Consider the following 21,403-nt stretch of genomic DNA (forward strand, 5'->3'; position numbering starts at 1 on the left):
ACAAGAAACTGCTGAGCTTGAATTTATATAAAAACTAGATACCATTAACTTGGGTTTGAATAGAGACTGGGAGTGGCTGGGTCATTACACATATTGAATCTATTTCCCTAAGTTAAGTATCCTTACCCCTTCTTCAACTGTCTAAATGGGCCATCCTGATTATCACTACAAACGTTTTTTTTCTCCTGCTGCTAATAGCTCATCTTAACATTAACTAACATTCCCTGCATCAGCTGCTACTTGGATGCTTTCGCATAAGTGCAGCCAATAGTCATTGGTGCAGCGTCAAGCAGTTTGTTTTACCTTGGTTCTTGCCACTCTCAATGCTTGTAAGGTGTTTTAATTTGGTCTCTCTTGTAGTTGGTTTGGGCTGTGAATCTGGCCTCTATGACTGGTGTCAACGCGCTGGCATATGTGTCAAACCATTCGTTAGTCTTATTTTTCTTCTTCCCAAAGACAGACAGGGCTGATCGTAGATTGTATTCTTCAGTTGCTCCCATTTCAGCTGGGCACTTGTGGCACAATCACTGGAGTCAAGGGATTCTGGGAGTATGTTTTTGTATTGCTGTGACTTTTCTTGGTCCACAATGGCACTGATGTTAATATAAGGACATCCTTTTACTTTAGATCTGTGTATTTTCTTTGGTTTAAGTCTAACCTTGCTGCATACCAGAGAGTGGTCTGTGTTGCAATCAGCATTTTGGTAGCTATGGGTAATGAGGACAGCGTTAAGATTGGTACGCCTTGTGATAAGATCCAAATGGTGCCAGTTGCCAGATCTGGGATGTTTCCAAGACACTCTGTGTTGTGGCTTTGTCTGGAAGAATGTGTTTGTTACACAGAGGTTGTAATGGGAACAAAATTCTAGCAGTCTCTGACCATTTCCATTCATCTTACTAGTTCCATGTTGACCAAGACAGTTGGTCCATGCTTCATGATCAGCTCCCACCCTTTCATTGAAGTTCCCTAGCAGGAAAACATATTCATGTTTCGGAATCTTGCTGATGGTGGTGTTCAGCTGGTCACAAAACTGGTCCTTGATGTCAGAAGACGAGGAGAGCGTTGGGGCATACACAATCACAAGGTTGACTGGGCCCTCAGATGTGAACAAGCATAGTGCCAAAAATTCTCTCTGATCCATTTATAGGTGGCTCAACCATCCCCAGAAGTGAATTCTTGATGTCAAATCCCACTCCGTGCTCTCGCGTTTCTTCAACGCTGTTCCCCTACCAGAAAAATGTGTAGTTTTTTTCCCTGAGAGAGCCACTTAATGCTAGCCGTGTTTCTTGGAGTGATGCAATATCCACACTGAGTCGTTTCAGCTCATTATTACAGCAGTTTTACGTGCATCATTGATTTCTTGAAGGTCCTCAGATAATCTGGTTGTTATGGTGCGAACGTTCCAGCACCCTATTTTTAAGGATGTTTTCTTTCTTTTACTTGATTTGCCTGGTGTGTTGGTTACAGTTCACTTGTCATGTTATAAAACTCTAAGCTCCAAGCACCCACTGAAGCAGGCAGACTGTGGAGGAACACCACCCTATTGTCTGGGAGCTGCCCAGTTTTATGGCAGGCGGTAGTTGTCCAGTGAGATACGATGATCTCTCCCACTGTCTGAGACAGCCCCAGGTGCTCAACTCTACAGCAATTGAGTAAGAGCTTAGAACTGCTGCCTCCTGTGTTGTGTCGATGCTCGAGGTGAAGCTGGAGTACTTCTGCAGGTCGCAAGCCTGGGCAGATGACATGGAGGCCCTGAGTTGCCTATGCATCAGGACACCCCTCTCAGCATCACTGGTGAAATCCAGAAGAGAGGAAGAACCAATACATCTGGTACCTGATCCACTGCAGGAGTTGGCAGAAAGATACTAAGATATTAGTAGCTGACTGCCTTTGGGTCTCCACTATAGATTTTCTGACTGAGTTTACTCTCATAGCCTTACATTCTCCCAAATTCACCCACAAGGCCGTGGGGCTTTTCTGTCATGGTTTGCTCCCTTAGCCTTACGTCCTCCCAAATTCACCTCACAAGGCAGTGAATTTGATGAGCTGCAAGTAGTACCGTCTACTCTCATTACAATAGCAGGCATAGCCTGACCACACACTAAACTATGAAAACATAGTTTGTAATTCGCATACCACAGTAACACCAAGACACATTATTTCAGTCTATTACTGGGCATCCACATTAAGTTCCTGACTGTGGCCAACAGAACAAGTGGGACATTGATGTCACATTCAAACAATTAATAGCTTGTAAAATACTCTGAAACAGGATAACAGGCTTGATTCTTCCCCTAAAAAGAGGGGGAGAGGTATAGAACACAGAAATCGTGTTCTTATGTCAGACAGTGTAGCCTGGTATTTGGCATTTAGAAATTATTTCTCATTGTAAAAGGAAAGCGCTGTATCAGAAGTGTCACAATTGCACCAAACCTACTCTTTATCATCCAAATTTCTAGCATACCAGGGAACTTATACTGTGTCACTACCTGAGAAGGGAACTTGCCCAGACATGTATCCACAGTATATTTTTCCTTTAAACTGTTTACGTTAAAAGTTTACACAAGCCATTCATTAACTATCTGAAGTGATAAAATTAGTGCTAATAACGTCCATCAATTTAAGAAAGAAAATCAGCATTGTTAAAAATTACATAGTGTTAGCAACTAAAGAGTAATTTGGCAGTTCTCTGATCTGCCCTCCAATTTGGAATATTTGCTGAATTGATGACATTCATGGTAGGAATGGTAATGTGTGTGTAGAATCTCAAGCTGGCTAACACAGTGAAAAGAAACTGGAAAAACTTTCTGGAGTAAGAAAAGACTTAAAACTGGACTGGAACTCCAGCAACCTGGGTTCTGCTCTGTCACCAATGTCCGGCATCAATTTACGCAATCACTTAATCTCTCTGGCTCCAATTCAATAAAGCCATTAAGCACATGCTTAACTTTAAGCACTTGAGTAATCTCACCTCTATTCATCAAAGCAGTGAACAGGAACTTAAAGTTAAGCATATGCAAGAGAGAATAAACTTTCTTTACAGTGCTGTAACTGAGAAATATTGCCTGTATATGGACAAAGTGCTCACATTGTTGCTGCTAATGATGGATTGCACACTTAAGAGAAATAGACAAGGCTATCTGGTGGTAAGGCCACTAAACACAAAGCCACACAAGTGTTGCTGGGATGCAAGACTTATCCTGATTAAGTAATACACAATAATGATCTTTTTCCTGCTAAATAGGCTTTCCCTAGGCTGTTGTCATGGTTTATTTTGATTTAGATTCTGACTTTCTACATCAAATAATCACTGTGTTAACATAATTCGATCAATGACTGTTTTTGGGGACAGTCACAATCAGGACCTTCCAGAAAGAAGGAAAATAAAACTCAGACCACAGAGGAAAATGTGATGAGAGCCTGAGCCCTTGGTCAAAGATGCAGTCTTGAAGGGTCATCTTCAAAAGATGTATGCTGTGGTCAGCCAGGGCACTGGGTGAGCCAAAAGACCAGGAGCATATCACTAGCCTTTGGAGATCTCTGGTAACAGTTTTATGCAGTAGGGAACTTAAAAACGGTTTTAAAAAAATAAAAATCTAGAAGGTGACTGAAAAGACAAGTAGAGTTCCCCCTCCCATCCAACATCTTAATGGGCATGAAAAGACAAACAGCATTCCCCATCAGCCAGGATGAAAGAAAAGAAAGGAAATGATTTTGCTTTCATGTAATGTGTCAATAATCTACAAAGTATATATCTTACAAGGTTTTTAAAAAGATATCTGTTGCTTTCACCTTTTGCTTTGCTGATTTCTACATTTTTGGATGGACAAAAGAATAACCATACTGGGTCAAGACCAATGGTCCCTTTAGCCCAGTATCCTGTCTTCCGACAGTGGCTAATGCCAGGTGCTTCAGAAGGAATGAGAAGAACAGAGACTCATCAAGTAATCCATCCTGTCACCCATTCCCAGCTTCTGACAACAGAGGCTAGGGACACTTCAAAGCATTGTTTTGCATCTCTGCCCATTCTGACTAATAGCCATTGATGGACCTATTCTCCATGAATTTATCTAGTTCTTTTTTGAATCCTGTTATAGTCTTAGCCTTCACAACATCTTCTGGCAAGTAGTTCCACTGGTTGACTGTGTTGTGTGAAAAAATCCTTCATTTTGTTTGTTTTAAACCTGCTGCCTATTGATTTCATTTGGTGGCCCTAGTTCTTGTGTTATGAGAAGGAGTAACTTCCTTTTTTACTTTCTCTATACCAATCATGATTTTATAGACCTCTATCACATCTCCCCTTCGTCATCTCTTTTCCAAGCTGAAAAGCCTCAGTCTTATTAATCTCTCCTCATATGGAAGCTGTTCCATACCCTTAATTTTTGTTGCCCTTTTCCATACCTTTTCCCATTCCAATATATCTTTTTTAAGATGGGGCAACCACATCTGCACACAGTATTCAAAATGGATTTATAGAGAGACAATATGATATTTTCTGTTTTATTATCTACCCCGTACTTAATGATTCCCAACATTCTGTTCGGTTTGACTGTCAGTGCTCATTGAGTGGATGTTTTCAGAGAACTATTCACAATGACTGCAAGCTCTCTTTCTTGAGCGTTAACAGCTAATTTCGACCCCATCATTTTATATATATAGTTAGGATTATGTTTTCCAATGTGCATTGGTTTGCATTCATCAACACTGAATTTCATCTGCCATTTTCTTGCCCAGTCACCCAGTTTTGTGAAGTCCCTTTGTAATTCTTTACAATCTGCTTTGGACTTGACTATCTTGAGTAATTTTGTATCATCTACAAATTTTGCCACCTCCCTGTTTACCCCTTTTTCCAGATCATTTATGAACACGTTGAATTATACTGGTCCCAATACAGACCCTGGGGGACACACCACTATTTACCTCTCTCCGTTCTGAAAACTGACCATTTATCCCTACCCTTTGTTTCCTATCTTTTAACCAGTTACTAATCTAGGAGAGGACCTTTCCTCTTATCCCATGACAGCTTACTTTGCTTAGGAGTCTTTGGTGAGGGATCTTATAATAATCTGATGCAATGTTCTCTATAAATAATCTTGTAACAGATTTATAAACAAACTATTTACAGAGCAGGTCAAGTCTATGGAATTCAGCAATAAGTAAAAAGTCTGCAATGAGACACTGGTGGAAATGCATTGACCAATAACACTCTTCCATGTATCCAAACAATTTTACGTATGTATAGAGAAAGGGAGCGCTCACTGTGATTTAATACATTTCTGTTTGCCATCATGATGACAAGACTTGGCAACCAGTCCATAAAATGGAATCTGGTCTACCTCTGATGACTCTTTACATAGTTCCTCTCAAACAACGCATGAGCACAGCAACCACAGATGGAATTTAGGAGGTACAATGCAGAAACAGAAATTTAGTTATGTAAAGATGTGGCTGTTCTTACAGACCACAACAGAAAAGGGTTACGCTTTAACTATGAGGTGAAAACAAAAACAAAAAAACAAGACTAGCTTGTCCCTTTGTCTCCAATTCAGAGGCCCCAGGTGTTGATTCATAAATTCCAAGACTGTGGATACACTGGCAAATAAGTATTCACAATTTGATACTGGTAAGGTTCCACCAATGTAGCAAAAATGGAAGCAGAGGTATAGATGGTGGTAAAAATCCATGAACCCTTACCACAGTACAGCTTCCACCAAGGCTAATACCAGTGGAGCTGCATCAGTGGTGTATTATGGCCCTAATCACAGAAATGTAGGGCATGAAAGGCTGTCTAGAGGTCATCTAGTCCAGCTCCCTGCACTGATGATGCTATTTTAGGCAAGGCTTTAAAAGCAGAGACTGCATTACCTTCAACAGTGGCTTATTTGAACGTGGTCAATTTAAACAGCTATCACCTTTTCTAAAATGGCTTTTTCAACACATATCTTTGTGGAATTGGAGTGCTCTTTTTCCAACTTGTATATAGGAAAAGGCAATATACAGTTTTGTTTTAATTTAGTTTATTTAAGAAGAGTGAAAAGAATGTATCATTACGATGAAAACGTTGATAGAAATATTATAAGGACAACACCCTTAACAGGATTTCCAGTCACAACTTCTAAAATGTTAAGACACAATCCCTTAAGCAACCTTTTTTAGTTATCCATAGAGATTTACAGGAATTAGTCAGCTACATGCCAGCTATCCTACTATTCCCTGAATACAACAGACAGTTACAAATAAATAAAACTTTAGAAGTTGCATGTAAGGGCTATATTAATTACTCCACCTATTCCCTAGCTCATATGCATATAGAGAGACAGACTATAGATATACTGTATGACTGTTTTTACCACAGTAAAGGAGCAGCAGACTGGTCCTGGCCAACCATGTAATAACGCCATGATTACACTATGGGACTTCAGAGACCATCATAAGTTTTGTGGATAAAGCACACAATAAGAAGCCCATTTAGATGCAAGGATTCAAAAACTGAGGAGAAAAATTTGAATTTGCCAAAAATAAATCAGGCATAAGTGTTTAAGTCCAAGGAGCGGTTTGTTGCACTTTCCAACATAGAAACGGCATCCAAACAATGCTACTTTGTTTTTATCTTTTTAATGCGCTAATTTGTGATAAAAGTGATAATATGATTTTACAATATAGAGATTTGTTCACATGGAAAATTCTGTGTTGAAATCAAAGTTAGAAGAATCTGTTTGTGCACATATTAATCATTTATATGATTCAATGATTCTGGAATCATTTTGGCTAGTGAAACAGGCTTAAATACTTCTTGAGAGAGAAAGAGGCAGGTTTACATATCCATGGTTGAAGCAAATTGGAAATTCAGTAGAATTCTAGTCATTTATAGTAAAACACACAAACATCATCAAAACAAAGTGAGTAACATCTTTCATGAAAGTTGAAGGAGCAAGAATTTTCCACATAGACAATGAAAACCTAAAACAAAGCTTCTTGCTTCTGCAGCTTTCACCAAGTATGCTACCATTTCCCCCCACCCCCACTCCCTATAGACAGTAATTTTTGGTGGTTTGTTTTTGTTGGGGGGAGGGGGGAGACTGTCACCTTTTTCTGGATCTCAGATGTTGATGTACATTGAGCCACTGTAGATCCAATGCTGCTCTCAGGCCTCCAAGAGCTCTTTGGAACAATGATGTGCTGAGATTATACACTAGGAGATTTCTGATCCTACTCCTCCCCTCCACACTCCCATTCTATTTGCTCCACTAAGATTGTCAGTAATTTTAAGATTACTAAAACGTGTCTTCTCAAAGAGTTTCTAGACTGCTTATTAAACAGTACAAGGAAGGAGACAACACAGGGTACCAGAAAATATGGAAGGAAAATGGTACAATACAATATCTACATTGCAACTTGCTGCCATCTGCCCAACAAGACTGATGACAGCATCTCCCTCTGCAATGGTAAAAAATTAGAGATTTTTTTGTAAATAGCCTTATAAATGTTTATATAAAAATCTTTAAGAAAATTAAACTCAGAATTAATTCACAACAAATCCCAATATTTTTAATTTTAAATAGATTTGTCTGAGAAATTACCTCTTCTTTCAGTGCATGTTTCTTTTGCTCCAAACAGATTTCCTTAGCTCTCATCAGCTGCAGTGTTTCCTTAGAAACTGCATACTGCAGCTTTTCCATACGTTCTACTGCTGCCGCCCATGCTGCCTTACCAAACTTTTTCTGATCTGCCCGCATTCGATCATACACAGCTGTAAAAGAAAAACAGAGCTCCGTTAATACAGATAAAATACACAAAATTTGATGTGCTGTCAAATTTCATATACAATTTGTTAACGCTATCACAATTCCTATAAACACATCAACAATAGTAATATAGTAATCTGTAATAGTAATAGCTATTATGAAAATAAGTTTCCAGGAGCTTAAACATGATGCACGATTTCTGCAACTACATAATCTCCCCAGAACTGTCAGTCTCCAATGTACTTCTGCTCCTGACCACTGCAGACAGTTTGAAATTTAGTAAAATTTTAGAATCCTAGTTTGTTTCAAATTTCTGTTTACTTTGTTTGAGGCACTCGCCATGTTAAGTTTCCAGGTTTATCATCATACTCCAGCCACAAAAGCCACCCACTGACAGAGAATCTAAGGCTTTAAAATAAACAACAAGAATATGCAAACCTCCTGGAACACCTCCTCCCTCAGACATCTCTGTGGGGTATGTGGGAGAAATTACGTAATGGTGGATTTATTATTTTATTTACTGCATTTTCCTAATAGGCTAACCAGACAAAGCTTTAAAACTCTGTGGGAATTTGTTATATAAAATATGGTAGTTTACAATGAGAACACAGATATACTGATGTAGGGAGCCATCACCTCCAATAATCAAACAGCCTGTGTTCAGTTGCCCAGAAACTGTCCAATCTAACTGAGCTCAGAACTTTGTCAGGGGCTTTTTTTCAGTTGCCTACTTCGCACTATAACTATATCTCTACGTAACAGTGAAATATGGACAAATGGCTAAAAACAGGTAGAGTTAAGAAGAAAACACACACTATCAGTGCGGAGAAGGGTAGGGGACATGGGCAGCTGGTAGATCTGCAAGTGTGTACGACAGGGTACCTGGGATGGACCACACTGAGAATGCCACACTCAGGGAAGACTGCAAGAAATAGAGCAGGCAATCCCCAAAGCTGGTGGTATATTCTATAATTAGATTCACCAAGCTAGTAATAAAACAGCTTCCCAAGTACCACACTGGTTAACCAGAAGCCAATACACAGTCCCCTTTAGGCATTCCAGCCCTTGGCTTCCATCCAGACAGCCAAGTCTAATATATTGAGAAATTACTGAAAACCCATTTCACCATATGTGAGGTTCTTATTAATCCCAAAGGATCAGACACTTATTGACAGGTCAATATGTATTTCAGATCTTACTAAAATATCATGCTGTCAGCCAATCCTTAGTAAACTAATCGAAGATATATTAATAAAAGAAGAGAGTTATAAATGGTTAACAGATCATATACATACAAAAATTATTAGAAAATCCTTATATTAGGTTTGTAGCAGTGATGGAATAGACTGCTGGCTTGCAAAAGTCTCTGGTAACTTCCAAAAGATTGGAAGGTCCTCAGTCCATAGTTCAAGATGCTCCTTTTAGTTGTAAATCCACAGCACAGAGAGCAGGAAAGAAGCAAAATGGAGTTGTCTCATGTGTCTTTTCTATTCTTTGCCATGTGCATGGAAATTTACTGTCCCAAAGAAAGCCCACAGCCTGTGTATGGAACGTTACTAGCCCAAGAATGAGTCCGGGGTCACATGAACATATCACATGTCCGTATATGTTTTGCTGAATCACATGGGGTGGCCACTGGCTCCTCACTGTCTGAGGCATCCACAAGAAGACCTGCTGAGAGGGATGAGTTTCTTCAATGGGCCATATGAGAGAGTGGAGTGATCTTAATGGGCCATCAATACATAGCCCAGGGGTGGCCAAACTTACTGACCCTCCGAGCCACACACAATAATCTTCAAAAGTTTGAGAACCAGGTGCACCTGCTGGGGCTCGGGGCTTCTGTCCTGTGGCAGGGGTCTTGGGGCTTCAGCCCTGTGGTGGGACAAGGGTGGGGGGAGTGCCTTAGGGCTTCAGACACATGGGAGGTGCCTGCTGGGGCTCGGGGCTTCTGCCCCACTCCTGCTGAAGACCCAACCCCGGGAAGGCATCTCTCATGGGGCTGAAACCCTGAGCTCCCTGCCCCAGTCTGGTACGAAGAGAAAGGGGGAGGAGGGGCGGCCGCATTTTAACTGTAGAAAGAGCCACATGCAGCTCGCAAGTGCCAGTTTGACAACCTCTGACATAGGTTTACATTAGGGCAAGACAGCTATCTGGGAAAGTCACCCACGAATACAATACATGTTTAAGATACAAGTACATAGCCAAAATTTATAACTTCAGATACAAAGATGACATGCATATAAAGAAGATAATCATACTTAGCAAATCATAACTTTTCCATTGATGCCTTATATGCCATACTTTGTACCAGATTTATGGAAATTGTGTAACAGTGGTAACAACAGTGATACAAATGGTCACCTTTCTTATATTCACAGCATCACTGGGGGTACGCAAGCAGCTGGTTGATCTGGAAGTGGGTATAAAATAAGAAAAGTCTAGAAACCTCTGATCTAAATAATTCTCTGTCCTGATTCAGTGCAGGGGACCGGACTAGATGACCTACAAGGTCCCTTCCAATCCTACATATCTAAGGGTATGTCTACACTCCCAGGTGAATTGGTGGGCAGCGATCGAATCAGCGGGGATCGATTTATCGCATCTAGTCTAAACGCGACAAATCGACCCCCAAGCGCTCTCCCATCGATTCCAGCTCTGCGAGAGGCGCAGGTGGAGTCGACAGGGGAGCAGCAGCAGACTCACCACAGTGAAGACACCACAGTAAGTCGATCTAAGTACATCGACTTCAACTCTGTTATTCACATAGCTGAAGTTGTGTAACTGAGATCGACACCCCCCCCCCACACACACACACACACACCACCACCAGTGCAGACCAGGGCTATGATTCTATGATACTTCCAGGGCCCTACATTTTAGCTTTACTGGTTGTAAAGAAAACTTTCCAAATGAATGATAGAGACCCAAGTCTGCAAACAGCCTGAATAATATCTTTAAAATAAATGTAAGCTTCCACATTTACTTATTGAGTAAAAAGAAAAGGAGTACTTGTGGCCCCTTAGAGACTAACCAATTTATTTGAGCATAAGCTTTCGTGAGCTACAGCTCACTTCATCGGATGCATTCAGTGGAAAATACAGTGGGGAGATTTATATACATAGAGAACATGAAACAATGAGTGTTAACATACACACTGTAAAGACAGTGATCACTTAAGGTATGTTAACACTCATTGTTTTATGTTCTCTATGTATATAAATCTCCCCACTGTATTTTCCACTGAATGCATCCGATGAAGTGAGCTGTAGCTCACGAAAGCTTATGCTCAAATAAATTGGTTAGTCTCTAAGGTGCCACAAGTACTCCTTTTCTTTTTGCGAATACAGACTAACACGGCTGTTACTCTGAAACCTACCTATTGAGTGTTATCTTTGAGCCCTTATAATGGCAATCTAAATGCCGATATTATTTCACTACTAATCATTTTAGCACAATGGTACAAACTATCTCCAGAAGGAACCACCATCTGCCCCCAAATAGCAATAAGTGAGGGGCAACATAACTGCGACTCCCCAATATTTATTTATGACCTCCAGGTTGAGGCCCCTGATTTAACAGAAATATCCAGCTGATGTGTTTAGCCTAAAATTCTAAACTGCCTTCCATATGTTCCCAACTGCTAAGAATCCCAAATGTCATTTTCTACCTACCAAAGCCTCCAGCTACCCTTAACTTCTACAGTGCAGTTGTGTGTTCAATACAAATCTGCAACACTAAGAAAATTAAGAATTATGGGGCAACAAAATTACACTTTAATATTAAATTGAACACCATAGTGAATATTGTAGACTGTGTATTTAACGTAACAAAAACATTTTATTTTAAAATTTGAAGCTGTTGGAAAATCCAGGCTCCTTGCTACAGAATTAGGTTCAAGTTAACCATACAGAGTACAGGAAGACCTGGTCATAACCAGATGAAACAGAACTTCTTCAGGAACCTTCCAGGATAGCAAAAGTCCCTTGCCTGATCAAGATTAGGACTCATTTATTTTGAGCATCAACCACTACTTGGGCTGAGACAGAAAACCATTCACTGATTTAAACTATGCAGGGCAATTACATGACATTACTTGAACACTTCTGCTAAGCAAAACTGGCTGAAATTCAGGATTTCACAGATGAAGCAATCAGTCTCCAGGCCCCAGATCCTCAAAGAAATTTAGGCCTAAAACCGGGCCCAGGTGTTTAAAGCAGTGGTACCCTCAATAAGGGATAGCTGTTGAGTGGTAAGCTAGTAACATGGTTACTCACACCTTGCTTCCTCACTCAGTAACAAAATCTGTCCTTATTTTTATTATTCTTAGAATTACCATAGAGCCTAGGAGCCCTAATCATAGATGAGGACCCCATTGTGGCAGGCACTGTACAAATATGAACAAAAAGAGCTGCCCAAAAGACCTGACAATCTAAATATAAGCCAAGAGACAACAGAGGGATGGATGGATGCAGTGCTGTAGCAATGTCAGTCCCAGGATATTGGAGACAAGGTGGGTGAGGTAACATCTTTTATTGGACCACCTTCTGTTGGTGAGAGAGACAAGCTTTTGAGCTTACACAGAGCTCTTCTTCAGGTCTGGGAAACCTATTCAGAATGTCACAACTAAATACAAGGTGGAACAGATTGTTTAACGTTAAGTAATTAACACATTTTTTCAAGGGACCATTCTAACTACTTCACCTTCGTTGATGGCAAGTAAGTCACAGGAAAACATTTTTCTTTATCAGTTAACATGCTTTCTGACTTAAAGTCTTGTCTATACTACACAGTGCACTTATTTAACTAAATGAGGTCTTTAAAAATTCACTGTAGTTAAACAAGTTTAACCCTTGCTTAAATCAGTGTAGCTTGCATTGGTAAGATACTGACTTAAGCTAAATCAATACAAGGAAGAGTCAGACCAATTTAAGCATGTCTACTTTAGGGTTTAACTAGAGTAACTTTTAAATTGATTTAGTTAAACTGGTGCATTTTCTAATATAGAAAAGGCCTTAGTTGCCAGACTTCCAACCAGCAGATACCTTTTGCAGATGAACCTGGGTAAAGTATTCTCTCAGTAGTGTAGCAAGATAACATAGGTTTACAAGATTCTTACAGTTCTGTAAGGTCTAACTGATGAGAGAAAGGAACAAGAAAAGCTGAGTCAGATGAAAGAGTGAGACAAAATTGATATTATGGTTGCCACCTGCCTGAAAAAGAAGAATATCCTGCAGGAATTCTCGTCTGCATGGGGGTTGCCTAATCACAAAAAGTGCTGCTGTGCAGGAGCACAAACACGATTGCATTGAGGGGGCATTTTTGTTTGCTATTGTGGTTGTTCAAGAAGGAGGACTGATTAAAGAGAGAGATGGACAGGCAGAAACAGGATGAAAGCGGGGGGGAATAAAAGCTCTAGTTTCCTCTAAGGGAAAGAAAAGCACATCACAGACTTTAAGGTCAGAAGGGACCATTGTGATCATCGATTCTAGTCTGACCTCCTGCACGTTGCAGTCCAAAGAACCTCACCTACCCTTTAATAGACCCATAACCTCTGGCTGAGTTACTGAATCCTCAATCATGATTTAAAAAGACTTCAAGTTACAGAGAATCCACCATTTATTCTAGTTTAAACCTGCAAGTGACCCATGCCCCATGCTGCGGAAGAAGATGAAAACCCCCCAGGGTCTCTGCCAATCTAACCCAGTGAATTAGACCCCAAATATGGTAATTAGTTAGACCCAGAGCATGTCGACAACACCTACCAGCCAGAAACCTGGGAAAGATTTGCCTGTAGTAACTCAGAGCCCTCTCCATCTACTGTCCCATTACTGGCCGTTGGCGACGTTGCTATCAGTCACAGATCAGCTACATGCCATTGAGGGCAGTCTCATCATAACATCCCTCCACAAATTTATCAAGCGCAGTCTTGAAGTCAGTTAGGTTTTTTGCCCCCATTGCTCTGTTTGGAAGGCTGTTCCAGAACTTCACTCCTCTGATTAGAAACATTCATCCAATTTCAAGCCTAAATTTGTTGATGGCCAGTTTATATCCATTTATTCTTGTGTCTGTATTGGTGCTTAACTTAAAAAACTCCTTTTCCACCCTGGTATTTATCCCTCTGATGTATTTATAAAGAGCAATCATATCTCCCCACAGCCTTCTTTCAGTTAAGCTAAACAAGCCCACCTCTTTGAGTCTCCTCTCATAAGGTAGGTTTTTCCATTACTGGGATAATCTTGGAGCCCTTCTCTGCACCTGTTCCAGTTTGAATTCATCTTTCTTAAACCAGAATTTCACACAGTATTCCAGATGAGGTCACACCAGTGCCTTGCACAGTGGTACTAACATTTCCCTGTCTCTACTGAAAATGCCTCGCTTGATGCATCCTAGGACTGCATTAGCCTTTTCCACAGCTGCATCACATTGGCGGGTCATAGTCATCCTGTGATCAACCAATACACCCAGATCTTTCTCCTCCTCTGTCAGTCCCAACTGATACATACCCAGCTTATAGCAAAAATTCTTCTTGTTAGTCCCTACATGCATGACCTTGCACTTCGCTCTATTAAATTTTATCCCATTTCTATTACTCCAGTTTATAAGGGAATCCAGATCTTCTTGTATGATATTCCAGTCCTCCTCTATATTGGCAATACCTCCCCACTTTGTGTCATCTGCACATTTTATTAGCACATTTCCACTTTCTGTGCCAAGTACCATAATAAAAATGTTAAATAAGATTGGTCCTAAGACTGATCCCTGAGGTACTCCACTAGTAACCTCCCTCCAGCCTGACAATTCACCTTTCAGTATGGCCCATTGTAGTCTCCCTTTAACCAGTTTCTTATCCACCTTTCAATTTTCATACTAATCCCCAACTACTCCAATATAATAAAAAATTTCCCATGTGGAACCTTATCAAATGCCTTAGTGAAATCCAGGTAGATTAGAACTACTTCATTGCTATTGTCTAAAAAATCAGTTATCTTCTAAAAGAAGGAGAGCAGGTTGGTCTTGCACAATCTACCTTTTGTAAAACCATGTTGCATTTTATCCCAATTACCATTAACATCTATGCCTTTAACTACTTTCTCTTTCAAAATTTGTTCCAAGACCTTGCATATAACTAGGGTCAAACTAAGAGGCCTGTAGTTTCTCAGATACTTTTTTTAAAAAAGGGGGGAAAAGTGAACTATTAAAATTCAACTTCGATTTCAAATAACCTTTATGTGAAAAAAATAAGACAGTGGAAAATGGTTACCTTTCTGTGCTTTGGCTGTTATTTCGAAGTACTTAACAGTAAGATCCTGAATAGAAAGGACAGCCATGTGGGCTTTCCGCTGCCAATCTGCATCTTCTTTTTGTAGGCTCTCAATTCTCCTGGGACCTAGGTAATCATTCTCTATGGAGATCTGAAAATAAATCAGTCCATCATTAACATCAACAAATTAAATTCTGTCAATGGCAGCTAGTTGCAGTCAACCTGGGTGAATAGAAATGATTTTTTTTTAAATGGGGAAAAAAAAAACTTTAAATGCTCATTTATGCTGAAAAAGAACAAGTGTAGGGTCTCACTAACATTCTTACTGCGAGAACAGAAACTCAAAACAACAAATTAGTAAACGAATAGCCCATACTACGTTGCAACCAAAGCCACCTTCGACAAGTCAAAATAGCTTAAATGCTTCAACCAATGAAGGTTTGCAGTCTGAAGTCAATGCAAGTTGTACTCTGAGGTAGAACTAGGCACAATTTTTCAGCAAATTACTTATTTGTCAAAAATTGCAGCTTCAGTTGATCCTGAATGGTTAGAAAATGTGTGGAGTTCACAAAAGTGTCTACCAAACCAAAAAAAAGAAAAAGAAAAAGAAAGAAAAGGAAAAAAAAAACATTTTAGTAAATGTTGAAACAAAACATTCTGTTTCAACCCATTTCAAGACAATTTTGTTTAGATTTTTTGCATTTTGACAAAAGCCAAGGAGAACTATTTTAAAAAATGCTTTGAAGGAGGGGTTTTAAGGGGGAGGAGGCCTAGCTTATAACCTTTAGCTCACTGATTAAAGTACTCTAGGATGTGGATTCAATTCCCCCCTTATGCCTGACACAAAGAATAGGTTAATTGACTTGCCAAGCTCCCAAAGTCTTTGGCCAAGCCAGAAATTAAATCCAATTTCGCAGTCCAGTACTCTATACATTAACTATTCTTCCTCCCTAGCTGACTCTTCCACCAGTAGCAAGTTCAAACTGGAACAGGTACAGAGAAGGGCTACTAGGATGATCCGAGGAATGGAAAACTTGTCTTATGAAAGGAGACTCAAGGAGCTTGGCTTGTTTAGCCTAACTAAAAGAAGGTTGAGAGGAGATATGATTGCTCTCTATAAATATATCAGAGAGATAAATACCAGAGAGGAAGAGGAATTACTTAAGCTCAGTACCAATGTGGACACAAAAACAAATGGATATAAACTGGCCACCAGGAAGTTTAGACTTGAAATTAGACGAAGGTTTCTAACCGTCAGAGGAGTGAAGTTTTGGAATAGCCTTCCAAGGGAAGCTGTGGGGGCAAAAGATCTATCTGGCTTTAAGATTAAACTTGATAAGTTTATGGAGGAGATGGTATGATGGGATAACATGGTTTTGGTAATTAACTGATCTTTAAATATTCATGGTAAATAGACCTAATGGCCTGTGATGGGATGTTAGATGGGGTAGGATCTGAGTTACCCAGGAAAGAATTTTCTGTAGTATCTGGCTGGTTAATCTTGCCCATATGCTCAGGATTTAGCTGATCGCCATATTTGGGGTCAAGAAGGAATTTTCCTCCAGGGCAGATTGGAAGAGGCCCTGGAGGTTTTTCGCCTTCCTCTGTAGCATGGGGCACGGATAACTTGCTGGAGGATTCTCTGCTCCTTGAAGTCTTTAAACCACAATTTGAGGACTTCAATAGCTCAGACATAGGTGAGGTTTTTCACATGAGTGGGTGGGTGAGATTCTGTGGCCTGCGTTGTGCAGGAGGTCAGACTAGATGATCATAATGGTCCCTTCGGACCTTAGTATCTATGAATCTATGAGTTTCTACAGGACAAATAAAGTCTTTATTTACACAAGTTTGCCTTTATATTGTGCCCTGCTGCAATACCAGTGTACTGCCATTGCACTCAGTAGGCTTGTAAACAATTCTGTTCATGTACAAGAATGGAATACATTTACTCTTCCTCAAACATTCTGGCTCTGAAGTGCTATGAGGAGTAAAAAGCAAAACAAATTTTGCACATCAATTCTGAATATACCCTGGGAGCAGAATATATTGAGTAATATCATGCCAATTTCGCATAGCCTCTTTTCATATTAAAAAGGCATTTTACATTAAACCTGATTTTTCTGGAAGGGGTCTGAGATTAACATTTTATTCTAAAAGTTGGAGAATTAATCCCAGAGAAGAAACAAGTCAGCAAGGCACTTATTACTGAATGTTAACACTCTGGAGTGACAGATTTGATTGATGGTGTCTTTCCCTTTTAAGGAAGTTGCAACTTATTGAGAACCTATGCTTCCTGGCTCAATCAATTTTTTCAAGTGAGTCACCAAACAGCTTGCTGCCTCTGACAGCCTAATGTATCAGTAGAGTGGAACTGAAATAATTACCCTACAAATTTATCCTAATTGTGAGCTCAAGAGTGAAAAGTGAAATAAAGTGTATAAAATGTCACAATAACCTATCAACAAAAAATGTTGATCGGAAAAGGTGCAAAAGTGAGACTGAATTATTCCAAACAAAAAGGCCTATTGATATAACTCAAGGACTGTATTAAGATCATGCCTGGCAAATACAAAAAGTGAGAGTCAATAAACCATAATTGATGTGTTGGAAATCAGGCCTACTGGTAGACAAAATAATGCTAGAATGAACTACTATGCCCATTGCTCTCTTTTGTGGTCATCAAAAAGAAAAAAGGGAAATTGGCAGAGCAGCAGCAAAGGGGGACAAATGCTGACTGAAAGAAGGTGAAGAAATGAGCTTCACCATCATGCTACTACCTCCCGCTGTCTCTTGGGATTAACATCGCTGGGCCTTTGTCTTCCTGATCCCAAGAGATGTCCTGACCAGAGCAGGCCAAGAGGGACCCAGATGATATTGCCACCTCTATCAGATTCAGCTAAATCCTGACCACCACCAGGAATGTGAGACTGTGTCTCTCTCTCACACACACACACACGCCCCTTTTTCCTTCCCCACCTTATTTCTTCTTTCCTATGCTTGCAAAGTGAGAATCAACACCAGAGGAAAAAAAGCTGCATTTTCTATCTTCTACAATGCCACAACAACACATAAACAATTGCATTTTTGATCAAAAGTACCCCCAAAAGGTATTAATTCTAATTCAATAAGATTTAACTTTATTTAATTCCATAAGGTCTGTTCAGGATATTGTCAGTCTGTAACAGCAGGTTCCTATTCCCTCCTAGGGCCAGATGGGATTGAACAAGGAAGACAGGGCCCTTGCACTGAAAAGTATGTCATTACTTCCCCAGGAAAGTCCTCAAAGTTTGTTTTTGTTTTTAAGGTGTGCTGAGGGAAGAGAAAGTGGGTGTGCTATGGGCACCATGATTTCAGAAATGGGACCTGCAACCGTGGCTTTTTCCTGAAATCTCATACTATATACATCTCCCTCAGCTAGGAATCTTCCCCCTCCCTTCCCTTGGTTTTTGAACTTTTCCAGCTTCTTTGCACAACCAGTCAATGCAATAAGGGCAAAATTGTGACAGGAAATAGACTCTGGCCAGGCCACACTACTGCCTGAAGTGGGAATTTGCTGTCCTGCTCATCTTCCCTCCACCAGCATTACCACGAGTTACCCAGGACTAGAGGGTAGAAAAGGATAAATAAGATGTGCCAACAGCGGTTAAGGTAATACGAAAGAATGAAAGCAAGTTGAGGGAGCAGAGTATATCTATGATACAAGGCAGTATACTGAAGAAAAAAATATATAGTTTAATATGTAGGGGGTGTTTTGGACCAAAAGTTATCAAAGCTACTTCAGTGCATTCCTGCTACCAGAACACCATTCAGACCTGACATTGGCTTGGTTGATATATCAGCAAGTGAGACTGTATTTCAGCTCCATCCTCCCTCCAAAGACTATTATTAAAAACCTGTAGAACCAGCTGTAACATAACTATACTCCCAAAGATATTTCCAAAAATGTATTTACACACTCCCTATCCAGTCTAAATAAGTTATCTAAACTTTGAAACGAACTTGGGCTTTTACGCTTTAACTTCTTGAATGCTAAGATGGAACTGAACATTGATAAATCAAATTTTTCCCTTTAACTTCTCATACCTTATGGAGCTCTAAATTTGTTTGGGTTGTTTTGTTTGGTTGTTTTTTTTTACAAGCACACAGAGTCCACATCTCCACTACAGTCCACAATAATGCTCAGATCCCTTTCCTGACTTGATACAGCTAACAAGATATTAGGATGAACAAATGGAAGTGTAGACTCATACAGAAGATATTATAACTCCACTGTATAATTAAATGTTGCACCATCATATGGACTCTGTATGCAGTAGTGGTCACCATCTCAAAAACGTGTTGTTGCGGAATTAAGCGGAGGGGAATCAGAGAAAGGGGAGAATGATTAGGGTATGAAAGAGCTCTCATGAAAAGTGAGAAGATTAGGACTGTTTATCTTGGAAATGGAGATGAAGAAGAAAGAACATAAAACTGTATATAAAATTATATTCAAAACGCTACATTAAGAAAGTTAAACTTGCAAAGTCAAGTGCCCATAGATTAGGAACTGCCAGAATTAACGCTGTCCATGCAACTTAATTCTGTCCCCTTGTGTTTATGAATTATGATGCAGCAGTCTCTGTCTTTAGTGACATGATCATATACTATTTTTGCAACTGATTCATTCAGTGAATGTGCAGTTAATCAATATTCCTTTTTATCCTACTGATTCAAAGCATGCCCCCCAATCTTATTTAACATATACCATCCAAACCCTGTGCTGAATACAAAATTGTTAGTTTCCTGCTGGGCATTTCTATCATGCTCTCACCAAGTGTTTCACAAACCTTAATGAATTTATCTCCACAACATCCCTGTGAGAACAGGTGGTGGTATCCCCATGATGCCGAATTCCTTCGTAAAGTACTTTGAGATCTACTGAGGAAAAGTGCCACGTAAGACTCCAGTTCCAGTTGCAAGGGCTTAGGACTTCTGCAAATCTGGTCACACGTGTCTCACACTGGGCACCCATGAAATGAGGAACTCAATTAATGACGGTCTGTGAAAAGTTTGGTTTAAGTGACTTACCCAACATCACACAGGAACTCTGTGGCAGAAGCAAGGATAGAATCTAATTCTTCAGGGTGGCACTTAATTTCCTTAATCAGTAGACCATCCTTTCTTCCTACAATCCCATCTCATTCACTACACACCTTCCAACTTCTGCAACAAATGAAGCAGGGTTCCTACAGACAGTCTCATTCACTACACAACCCTGATTGGTTCTCATCCTCTGCACTGAATAAGGCAAGGGTTTGGGGTGCAGGGGAGAGGAGGGATGGGGAAATAGATCATACAATAAAAGATCATCATAATGTGCACACACACAGGCCAAATTAAGGTTCCATCAGCAACATTTCAGATTCTGAAGAGTGTACTCTGGTGGTTAGACCATTAAGCCCGTGTGCCCCATAGCCTGTCTTTGTCCACCAGCTCTTCTATTTATTCCAACCCAGCTCCTGCCTCCTTGCTTCTTTTACAACCGCCCTTCCCACCCACCCCTACCCTGCCCCAAAACCAGTTTCAGTCACTTCTTCCTATCTGTTGACCCCATCCCATGGTTCCTGGCCAACCACAGTGTGATATTCTGTACCTCATGGGAACACCCTACACACCCATATTCATCTTTATAAAATGATTGTGTGGTATCCAATGTAAAGTTTGTCATGTCGGGTGTCTTCGGAAGGCTCATGATGCACTAAGCATTGTTGTTCTAGTGATTTTATAGTAATTGTTGTTACAGTAATGTTGTAGTAATGTTATAGGTTATAATTCCATGTATACACTTATGAGACTGAAAATGTGTCTTCATGGCTTAAAATAAGCCCAGGCAAAAACTCTCCAAGAGCAGAGAGGCAGACCACACCTCATCAGGACATGTATGGGACAAACCCAGACCAGCCTCACAGGAACAAAGGACCTGGCCTAGGCAGCAACAAAAGGATCTGTTGGACTCTCGAGTGAGTCAACCTCCTTCCTTTGGTCAGTTTGCGACTGTGATGAGGTAATGCTCACCTGACTCTGAAGGGGGGGAAGGGGCAGAGCCAAGAGGGAAGAAAGAACATGATAAAAGGGATAGACGTTTGCCATGCTCTTCCTCTCTCTTCCACCTCCATCTACAGACATCACCACCAAGCGACTGAAGCACTGACAAAGAGGAGAGCCTGGCTGAAGGGCAACCAGCCAGCCTGTGGTGAGAAGCATCTAAGTTTGTAAGGGCATTGAAAGTGTTAAGAGCAGCTTAGAATGCGTTTTGCTTTTATTTCATTTGACCAAATCCAACTTGTTATGCTTTGACTTATAATCACTTAAAATCTATCTTTATAGTCAATATATCTGTTTGTTTATTCTACCTGAA

The 21,403-nt window shown here is 40.2% G+C and overlaps 1 protein-coding gene across 3 annotated transcripts in view; it reads right to left on the reverse strand.

Annotated features, from left to right (window-relative positions):
• Nucleotides 1–21,403, reverse strand: part of JMY (junction mediating and regulatory protein, p53 cofactor) — a 132,557-nt gene that overhangs the window by 64,650 nt on the left and 46,504 nt on the right. For all 3 annotated transcript variants that reach the window (XM_048849376.2, XM_048849375.2, XM_048849377.2), the window contains 2 exons: nt 15,007–15,157; nt 7,581–7,750 (listed from right to left, as the gene is read on the reverse strand). In XM_048849376.2, the coding sequence (XP_048705333.1) occupies nt 7,581–7,750; nt 15,007–15,157 (321 nt within the window). The remainder of the gene's footprint in view (nt 1–7,580; nt 7,751–15,006; nt 15,158–21,403) is intronic.

Source organism: Caretta caretta, chromosome 5, assembly GCF_965140235.1.
Source record: "Caretta caretta isolate rCarCar2 chromosome 5, rCarCar1.hap1, whole genome shotgun sequence".
Taxonomy (NCBI): Eukaryota; Metazoa; Chordata; order Testudines; family Cheloniidae; genus Caretta; species Caretta caretta.